Below are 11365 nucleotides of genomic sequence, written 5' to 3' on the forward strand. Positions count from 1 at the left end.
CATTAAATATTGTATAATTTTTTTATTTTCAAAATACACCTTAAAAATTAAAATAAATTACTAAAAATTATTTTTTATAATACATTTTTTTATTGAAAAATATTTAATTAATGAATCTATTTTCATCTATTCTATTTCCAATAAATCAGTCCATAATAATTCAATATAATTTACATTAACTTTAAAAAAAAAATATTTATCAACATATTTATCACTACATTATAAAATAATAATATTTTCATATATTTATTCAATACTTAAACGATTTTTAATAAGTCTTCCAAAGAGATGTAAGGCACGAAATGTTTTATTAGGCCGCAATCGCTGTCTTAATAAATAAAACGCAATCGTTTTAAATAAAATTAAAATTCCAACAAGTGCTGCAAAGTCAACCCAAAAAACACAATTTTCCATTCCTAAAAACATAAAAAAACATCTATGTAACTCATGCCGAAGAATACGCCGCTAACTGGCTAAAGTCAGCCTCGAAAAATTTTATATTAAAATACAGTCCTTTCTGATTGGTCAAAAGAGTGGTGTAATATATATTAAAACACTAATTTTTATATTAAACCACTGAATTTTAGTGAAATGGACGGGGTTTATCCCCAGTTAATAATACAAGCCAATTATCTATCACTTTTCTCTCTTATGACGTCACTTTGAATTTAGCTGGTTTATTAACACGACCAAAATCTCTAGACTGCACATGCGCATTTAATTAATCTGCACGCGCATGTGCAGATCAAGGCAACGTCAGCTGAATTTTGTAACCTTACATATCTCTATTAATTGATGCGACATAACACCAAAGATTACTTTTTTTTATTGAGTTAAGTTTTTTTAACTGAATAGTACTAAACAAAGTATTCAATTTCCGGAAGTATTAATTTTTTTTAATAATAATTAAGTTAATTATTTTCATAACTCTGACTGCGGACGCTGACTTTAGACAATACGGCGTTTTTCTTCGTGCATTAATTACATAAGCTTGTATACATCTAGCAAAATCGAGTATAGTACCGATTCCACATGATGTATAAGATACTATTTAGTAATTAAATTTTACCCATAGCTCGTAGTAATTCACGCGGCACACGATAATGACAATAATCTTCCTCCCGAGGACACGGTAATTTCTCGCGATTGTATCCATAAGTTGAAATTATAAGAGCTTCAAGACCATATCTTATGTAACTTGAATACATAACAAGTGTACGATAAATTGGTAGAGGATCGGGACTTCCTAATCCTTGAACTGCAACCAGCATCAGCGGGACCGTTATCGCTGGTCCGACAAACATTCCATTCTGTCAATTACCACAAATTAATTAGCTACGTTCTTATATTAACTCTTGTTTATTATCATAGTAATTATCATAAATAATAATGATAATTAGTTAATTAAGTATTATTTATACCACAATGCTGAGTGTGCTGGCTATCGCAAATCCCATACTTTCAGCGATAAACGCACATACAAAACACGTGCTGAAGAACATTGCGAGTCTATAAAGTTCTAATGGTTGTCCTGATATTAGATAAACCATTGATAGATATATTGAGCTTAATATCAGCTGAAACAATAATATATATTTAAATATATGAAAATATAGTCCCGTAAGTTTGTATGCAAGTATTTAGTCATTGACGTCATCAAAAAATGGATAAAATTACCATGACTGTACAACTGTGGGTAAAATTACCAGGCAATTTTACCCAGTGGTTATTTTGCCTGGAAATATTTCCGGTTTATTCATGCGGGAAAATAAATTGAACGAAAATTGGGATAGGGTTGAGCGATAAATCGGTAACAGAATTTACCCTGGTTAAAAACTCCGATTGAAATCTCAGTAGTTGTACAGTCGTATAATTTTTTATGGGTTATGTTATAACTTATGGATTTTATTAATTGATTACCATAGACGAACCTGTGCAGGAATTGTCGCCATTGTCAAGGCACTAAAATAGGGGCTGAGATTGTACCATCTGTTAAAATGCTCGCGTTTGACTAATTGTACTTGTGTAGGGTCTGAAAAAAATGTAATCAAGTTAAGAGTTAGTATTTTAAAAATTTTTAAATATTATATGGCGTTGCAGTGCCAGATCATGTTGGCCATCTGTTGGAAATTGAAATAAACACATGCAGAAATTAGTATGATCTCAGTAAAATTTACAATGGTTACAGTAATTTTTGGATTCGTTTATTTAAATTTTCGACAGGTGGCCGACATCCGACACTACTATCCCTGATAACACGAGTTGATCGTGAAAAAGTTGGTCATTCATTAGTTTCCGACCAACTTGACGACAAGTTTTCGATAACTTTAGCTTTTGCAACTGTTGGCTACAAGTTACCGCCAACTTTCTCAGAAAGTTGGCACCAGTATGGAGCCGCAACTGGAATGCAAGTTTCTGAGGAAATGGAAGAGAAACATACCGTCAACTTATGATTGCCAATTTTTGGAAGCAACTTTTGCCACCAACTTTCTCAGAAAATGTCTATCAACTATTGGAGGTGCCAACTGTTGGCGGTCAACTTGGTGTCCAGTTGCGGCTGCAAGTTTCTCGTCAGTTTCTCGCCAACTTGGCTATCAGGGATGACACCATAGCATTTCAAACAAGAATAATTTCTCCGTGGATAAATAATATAAACTTACAGTGTAATAATATCGGTAACATTGGAACATACAGTAATACGATAAGGCAGGCTAGACAAAAACCGAAATTAAACAGTGTCTTGGAACCATCATTTCCGGTACCAAGAAATAGCCCACCGATTACTAATCCCAGAAATATATGTAGTGATATTTTTAAATACATATAGTTCTGTTATAAAAAAAAAATATTAACATTTATTTTATTGATTAATTTTAAAAAATTCTAAAAAATCATAAACTTACACGATCACGATAATGCTGTAGCATCATACGCTTAAATAACGTAATGAACTGCAATTTCCATGAGGCTTTCATTTTCTTTTGTTTTAAAAATTCATAATTATTATATGGATTTTTTTTTTTTTCTATCGGTTGCAGTGGAAATTTTTTTTCTACTGTTTTTACCATTTTATCTACAAACCCCTCGCCATATTCCCCACTGGACACTTCAATTACTAAAAAACAAAAAAATACTTCAATAACTGAAAATTTTTGATAAAAAAAATTTCAACAAAACTCGGGTCTAAAAATAATTTGATTTTGGCGCGATTTTTAAAATTCAAAAGAAAGCGCCAAAATCAAATTAATAAAATCAAAAATTCTGTCGTTATTTTTTTGACCTGGGAAAAAAATTACGTACCGAAGTCAGCAGGATTGTAATGTTTAGGACATTCAATTCCTACGTCCTCAAAATAAGGAACAAGGTCGTCGACGGATCCTCTATAAACACATTGTCCGTCAGCGACGACGTAAACGTGATGAAATTTTGAAAAAATACTTGCACTGGGAGTATGAATTGAACAAACTACTGTTCTTCCTCCTTGTGCGACCCTCTGTAATAAATCTATACACTGCATTGATGACATTTCATCTAAACCTCTACGAAAAAATAATTAATTTTAATTGCTAGTTTAATTAGAAATTTCATTAAATTGTCTTTAAGCTAAGTTTTCAACTATTCATGCTCATTTTTTTTTTATTAACCCTCTGTAACTTCCATAAGAATCAGACGTTACTGTGTGAAATTAAGTGCAATGACCCGGGAAAAAAAATTTGTTCAAAAATTTTGACTCAACTTAGAGTCTGAGTCAATTTTTAGCCACAAATTATAAAGAAAAATAAATAAATAGGTCACAAGTGCCATTTTTGGCCAATTTTTGAGACTTAGAAATTTTAAATAAAATAATTTGTAAAATACGCAATGACATAGTTCATTTTTTAAATTTATTCGAAGGTACTTTTTAAAAAATGACACTTTATTATTAAAGTGTCATTTTTTAAAAATACTTTTTCATTAATTAAAATGAAGTATTAAACAAAAAATGGAGCAGTGGCCACATCTGGTACTTGGACCCTATTAAGAGCTTTTTTTTAAGTGAAAATTATCTTGGCTTCTAGACAATCTTTAATTAAATTAAAAATAATATTTACGTAGTGGGTTCATCTAAAAAAATAACCGGTGGATTATTAATGAGTTCCAATGCAATAGATAATCTTTTTCTTTCACCGCCAGATAATTTTTCAGAGATTGTGTTTTTAGCATTGTTCAGTCTTAATGTTTCTAATATTTCTTCTACCTGAAAAATTTAATTTTTAGTTAAAAAAAAAATAACTTGAGGTAAGAGACCCAGTACCCGATTACTTCATGTATTTCTAAATATTTAGTAAAATTTAGTAAATATAAATATTCAAATACATGAAATGATTGAATACTAGTTCCCTAATCAGGTACTAGGTCTTTTATCTTACTGTAAAAAATTTTCGAAGTGAACGTTAAGTAAATGCACAGTGAATCCGCAGTAAACGCGGAGTGAAAAATTTTTTATTTATTTAATTTTTATTTAACTTTAACCGGAAGTGACGAAGTAGATTTGGATTAAAATAGAATTCATATTTACTCTGGATTCACTCCCGATTTTTTTACAGTATATGTATATATATAATTAATGCGTGTTAACGAAAGTCAAGAACAATTAAATAAATTTCACTTAAAAAGTGAAAGTAAATGTATAGAAACTAGATTAATTATTTAAACTTAATTAATCTAATGCAAGAGTAATTAAATAACAAAATAATAAAAATAAGCTTACAATAGAGTTTCTCGTGCATTCAGTAACATTATTAGCAAGTTTAAGATCAGCAGCAAAGTGCATGGATTCAATGACTGTTAACTTTGGCTGTATAAGGTCTTCTTGCATAATGTAACAGGACATCTTCTTGAATTCGCGTAACTCGCGTGGTTGACCGTTGATCGTAATAAGTCCTCCGATTTCTAGACATCTTAAAAACGAATATATCATTAAAAATAACTAAGTCTCAACAACAATACTTATAATCATAATCATTATAAATTATTCATATTTTACTTATTTATTTATTTATTTTTTTAAATTAAATACTTATTAATAATGTAACCTTGATATTGAAATAAATATATAGGACATAATAATACAGTCGACTACCCGTTATAAGCCTGGTCTAGGACAGGGTAAATTTTTTTTTAAATTTCAGTCTTCCCGCGCGTTTAGTTTTGTTCTCGACTACTCGTTATAAGCCTGTGTTTATTTTATATAATTTTAAACGTCATATTTACGTTTTGTCACATGCGCCAGTGTCCCGATTTTTCTAGTGCTTATAGCTCTAAAATAAATACTTATCTTTTTACACAAATAATAATTGTAATGTAAAAAATAATAATGACAAGGGTATTAATGAAAGTAATAATAATAATAATTGTTATTGATCAACATAATGCTCAATAAAACTTTTAAATTGTAACAGAAGCTTTAATTGTAATTAATCATTACAATTTTCACCATTAAATAATATTTAACTTAATATTTATGAAATTATTATCCGCGAAAGATCGATAGTAAATTTTCATAATTAATTTAGATATTTTGTTGCTATTGTTAGTTTATAATTTATATAATTTTAACGGAGGCTTATAACGGGATGTCTGCTACGAAACTCAAAAAAGTGGTTAAGTGGTGCTGTTTGGACTCAGTACCTGCCGATTAAGGGGAGAGACTTATTAGGGTAGTCGACTGTATTATTATATAAAATAATAATATTAATAGGTATTTAATTGGCAGAAATAAAATTAAGATAATAAATATAAAAAAATTATATTATAGTTAAATATAAAAAAAGTGAGACATATAACTTGTGAATAAACGAATGAGTTCGCACTGTTTAATTAATAAGTATTGCTGACGTCATTGATTGAGGTCAAGGGTGAAATTGCTTTTAGTATTGAGGATCATTAGTAGTTTACTTTTTCATGTAATATTTTTTTACACTTACTAGTGGCACTTGAGTGCAAGATGCTTGTCACTCTTGATCGTTAGACAATTGTAATGAAAAAAAACGTTGATAAAATATTGTAGACACATATTTACGTTGTTAATGCTAATGATATTGATTTAATCTCTTGAATTAATGGTTACTTAGTGTAAAGGTGGATATTGGTGGCTATTATTCATGATTAGATGGTTCGTTGCCTTTTTTCTGACATTTTTATGGAGGACATAATTTATTTACTTACTTATAACCGGCGAGGACATTTAAGAGCGTTGATTTCCCAGCTCCTGATGGCCCGAGAATTGCTGTGAGCTCACCCGACCGAAATTGACCACTGACTCCTCGTAAAATTAATTTTTTACCTAAAAATTATTATTTTTATTCATTTATTTGTAACCAACTTTTTTACACTTCAATTTTTTATTTAAAAGAAGTATCTTATAAATAAATATCTCATATATTTTATAAAATATTTGCTATCTTAGTTCCAGTTTTCAAAAATACATTTTTTTTTATTTTAAATTTTTTTTACGAGTGATATTTTAGTAAATGTTATAATTAGACCTCAGACAAGTCATTAAAAAAAAAAATTTAATTTTTTTAAATTTTAAAGTCCATGAAAAATTTCAAAATTCAAATATTTGAAAATGGCGCCATTTTTAATTTTAGTAAAAATTTGAAATTTTAAATAAAATTAAAATTTTTTAAATCGATACAAATTTAAAATAATAAATTTTAAAAAATTTTGAACTGAGACCAGTTACAAAAATTCAAATTTTGATCACCTAATATATATATTTTTTTATATTTAATAATGAACTATCCGCAAAAGTTAACAATATTTTTTTTATCATTCGATACCGATATCATTATTTATTATTACTAACAATGAAAGTGAAAGAATGAAAAGCATTTGACATAAATATTTATTTATATTCTTATCACATCCTTGACATGTTATTTTCCATTGCAATTCCGGTCCCCTGAGACACCCACGTTTTCTGTACGTGTCTTTACTTAAATGTACTCATGCACATACTAATAAATAAAATTCAAGAAATAAATAAAAACAGACGTCAATCAATTTAGATCGACAGTAATTTTTAAAAACATGAAAGAGTTTAAAAACTTCCAAATTCAAGGTTCCGTTTTTTTTTTTTATTTTTACTGACCTTGCTAATTCAGTTTCATATATTTTTGGTATAAATTTGCATATACATTCCATTCATTAAGAATGAAAATAAAGAAATTAGTATATATATATATATATATATATATATATATATATATATATATATATATATATATATATATATATGTATATATAATCTGTTGATATATAATTTTAAAAGTAAAGAAGATAAGGGTACACGGAAGCTAGGTCAAAAGTTTAAATTCTATTGACGTAATATATATATGTATATATATATATTTTTTTTTTTTTATTAATAATAGCAAAAATAACAAATAAATCAAAATGACATTTGGTAACTGGAATGCATGTAAATTTATTGCAAAAATAATTTTGGACTTAAAAAAAATCAGTAAAATAAAAATAAAAAAAAACTATATATTTATATGTTTATGTAAATATATATAAGTTTATCTGAACAGCTCTAATGTTTTTTTTTGACATAAAAAAGTTAGACGTTTCTGTAAAAAAAAAAAATTTAAGAAATAAACAAAAAAATTCTCAATTTTTCTAATTGAAAATTTCCATTTTTCGATATACAATTTTTTTGCGCACTTTCGAACTTTATTGTGATAATTATACGAAAAGCAAGATTATAAAAAGTTATTGACCGATTGAAAACAATAAAAAATATAATAGTGACATTTTTATGACAAGAAACCAGTCGGGTTACTTTGAACTTTTATTTAAATAATTTTAAAATAATATGTAGTTAAAATTTGTTTATTAGTTCCATGTTTATAGACAGAAATTGACTGTCTAGTCATTAAAAAAAATTGGGTATAAAAAAGTGATGCAAATTATTGAAGATTTTTTTTTTAATTTTGAATTATCGGTTTTTAAAATTCAATTTTGATTATTTAGAAATTTGATCGAGGAAATGCTACAAAAATAAGTAATCAATGGTACAAATTGATGAAATGTGGTCGCTAACGATATGACAAGTATTATATTTATATTCCACATATATATAAACCCAGAGAAAAGTGAGACACTGGGGTAAAGTAAGACATCATTTGTAAGATAAGAAATTTTTTTTTCTTGTTATGACTAGTAATATTTTTTTTTTTTTAAAGTGAGGCAAGTTAATCAGTTTGGACAAAGTCAATTTTAAATTTTAAATAAAAAAAACAATTTATTTCTTACGGAAAATTTAAAATTTCCCGCATTTTTTAAGCTGACCAACCTGCCCCTTTTTACAAACTATAATTTAAAAATTTTTAACAAAAATTGATTTTCGTTTCGTTTAAAAAATCGTGTCATTTTTCCTGGGTACTCATACATCCACATATATGTATATATAAATATAAATATATCACTTTTTAAACCCACAGTATTTTTAGAATCTACTCGAGATTAAAACATAAAAAAATTTTGAAAATTGCGCGAAAAAATTTTTACAAAATTAAAAAAAAATATATAACAGATAAAAATAATTATATATATATAAGAAATAATGATTTATTGAAGTGAACTCATATATATTTATGTACATAAATATAAATATATGTAACCAGTTACTGAAAGTATCATCTTACCTATCATAGATTTAATTAAAATATATATTTATATATATGTTAAAGTGCTAGGACTTGAATAATTAAAGTTATGAATTTTTATATATTTTATTAGCATAACAAATCTTAAATGATTGATTGCGGTGATTAATAAATATTACGTTGACTTATATTATTATTGAATTATTATTTAAAATAATTTTTTTATTAAAAATATACCTTAGTTTAGATACTTATATATATATTTTTTATTTATTGGAACACAATTTATTTCCATTTAGACGAATAATTTGAATTTTAAATCTTTCATACACGTGTTGCATCAATATTCAAGGTCATTATGTAATATATATTAATTATCAATTTTTTATTCGCTCAATTTTAATAAAACACTATTCAAAAATTTTTATTTCTATTTAAATATTTAAAATTTTTAAAACTCCGAATACCAAATCTTAAAAAAAATTAAATAATTACTTCGTCAGTAATTGGTAAATTTTTTTTTAATTGATCCTAAAAAATTTTTCAAAATTATCATTCGATTAAAACCAAAAAAAAAATTTTCAAAATAAAATAATTACCAGGTGCCAATCAAAAAAAAAAAAATTTACTTGATTCGAAAATTAGCTGATGTCTAATAATTTTTGGATTTTCTTCAAACCGATAAATTATAAAAAAAAAATATTTTAAAAAAATTACACCTGTAGATTTTTTAATTTTCTACATGTGCATTTTTCAATTTTTTCTTTTATTTGTAATTTAATTGGTGAAAAGAAAATTCAAAAATTTCAAATTGCCTGCTAACCAAAATCATAAATCAACAGATAATTAATGACTTTCGGATTTTTTTTTTTCAAAAAATCAGACAAAAAAAAAAAACTAAAAAATTGCACATGTAGAAAAATGAAAAAACCATAAGTGCAATTTTTTAAAATTTATAATTTTGACAAAAATCCAAAATTTGTCTGCTAATTTCAGTATCACAACATCGTGATCTTGAATTTAACAGACAATAACTTTCGGATTTTTTTTTTTAACAAATTAGACAAAAAAAAAAAAAAACTAAAAAAATGCACATGTAGAAAAATAAAAAAACTACAGGTGCCATTTTTCCAAATATTTTTTTTTTGTAATTTATAACTTTGATAAAAATTCAAAAATCATTAGGCCAATAAATTTCTCGAAAAAATCAAAATAATCAAGTTTCTTTATTTTTTTTCACCAAAAAAAAAAAAATTTTAGTATCAATCTGTCAATTTTTGACCTCAACTTTAAAAATAGAAATTTTTCCTCCAGTAAATTAACTGCCAGTTAATCCAAAAAAATTAATAAGATATTTATTTAAATTATCGCGGGTCAACTACCGAATCTTCTACAGGAATTTATAAAAAAAAAAAGAAGTTACTAAACAAATTTTTTAATAAAAATAAAAAAAAGAGGTGTTGAGTAAGCCACTGACCTTTTCTACCCGTAGGTACTGAATACGTAAGATCGCAGAACTCGATATCGACCGGAGGCATCCTAGTCGCGTGTCCAAAAGGTACGATACATACATTAGCCTCCAGACCTTTAGATGTTTCATCCATTGCAATCTTAAACTTCCGTGCTCGTTAATTTATTTACAATTTTATTATTCTCCTTCCTCATTAATTGCACCTCATAATCCGCAATCTCGCATAGTCTTCTTTCCTTAAAAAAAAAAAATTACTCCATAAATATGTAATATTTACCACAACTTTTTTTACAATTAATTACAGATCGATATTACTTATATTAATTTTTTTTTTTTCATCGTTAATATCAAGGCTTAATTGTAAAAAATATTTTAAATATCACGTTTGTATATTTAATTATATGTCACTTATTTTTCATTTTTTTTTTCAAACGAATTAAGTAATTAATTTTTTTTTTAATTAATTAATAATTTAATTAGAAAAAAAAAATTTAATAAAAATAATTTACCTTAATTTGTCACATTAAAAATAAGATTAATTTAAATAAAATATCGAGTGATTGAAAAAAAAAAAAAAAAAAAAAAAAACAGACCACGGTAATAAAATTAAATTGCGAGCGATAAATTGTGCCGACGACCCGATGACAATGCACGAGTTTATTGTGTAGTGTTAATATTTTTTATTATTATTGTTATTATATATGTGGAGGAGTAAACTGTAAGCGGCGCGAACTGTTGGAGTAGACTGAGACCGCGAATTGTTATACACTCCCTACGCGCCCGTTCGGCTAAGCCTGCGGTTTAGAATTGTAGTCACTGCGCAGTCGGAGCTTTTACTCTCTGTACTTTTCTGGAAATAATATTTTTAGGTACTGGATTTTGTCATATTTTTTTTTTTTTAATTATTAAGAATAGGATTTTTATTAATTTTTTAAAATTATTTTTCAGGGTTGATTTTTTAAATTTTCGCGGGTAAAAATTTCAAATTTGTAGGGGTGGATAAAAAATTAATTATCACAATAAATTTATAAAATCACAATATATATATATATATATATATATATATATATATATATATATATATATATATATATATATATATATATATATATATATATATATATATATACATGAAAAAAGTATTGTTCTGATCGATTTCAAAAGCTTGACATTAAAAGGTAAATAACTAGAAAACAATGCGAAATTTTAAAAAACTTCATCAGAGGTCATTTGTTCAGAA

At 26.2% G+C, this 11365-nt stretch overlaps 1 protein-coding gene across 2 annotated transcripts; it reads right to left on the reverse strand.

Annotated features, from left to right (window-relative positions):
- Positions 1 to 140: 140 nt before the first annotated feature.
- LOC103573639 (ATP-binding cassette sub-family G member 1) lies at positions 141 to 10861 on the reverse strand. Of its 2 annotated transcripts, none has more exons than XM_053742085.1 (12): positions 10635 to 10861; positions 10132 to 10356; positions 6208 to 6325; positions 4751 to 4940; positions 4092 to 4237; positions 3301 to 3539; positions 2904 to 3115; positions 2661 to 2829; positions 1932 to 2032; positions 1422 to 1577; positions 1070 to 1310; positions 141 to 416 (listed from the first exon to the last, which is right to left on the reverse strand). In XM_053742085.1, the coding sequence occupies exons 2-12, from the start codon at positions 10256 to 10258 to the stop codon at positions 247 to 249; spliced, it is 1869 nt and encodes a 622-aa protein (XP_053598060.1). In that variant the 5' UTR covers positions 10259 to 10356; positions 10635 to 10861; the 3' UTR covers positions 141 to 246. The 2 variants fall into 2 exon arrangements, with proteins under 2 accessions (XP_053598060.1, XP_008551029.1); XM_008552807.3 differs by having other exon boundaries at positions 10132 to 10361.
- Between the last annotated feature and the right edge of the window lie 504 nt (positions 10862 to 11365).

This window comes from Microplitis demolitor, chromosome 9 (assembly GCF_026212275.2).
Source record: "Microplitis demolitor isolate Queensland-Clemson2020A chromosome 9, iyMicDemo2.1a, whole genome shotgun sequence".
Taxonomy (NCBI): Eukaryota; Metazoa; Arthropoda; class Insecta; order Hymenoptera; family Braconidae; genus Microplitis; species Microplitis demolitor.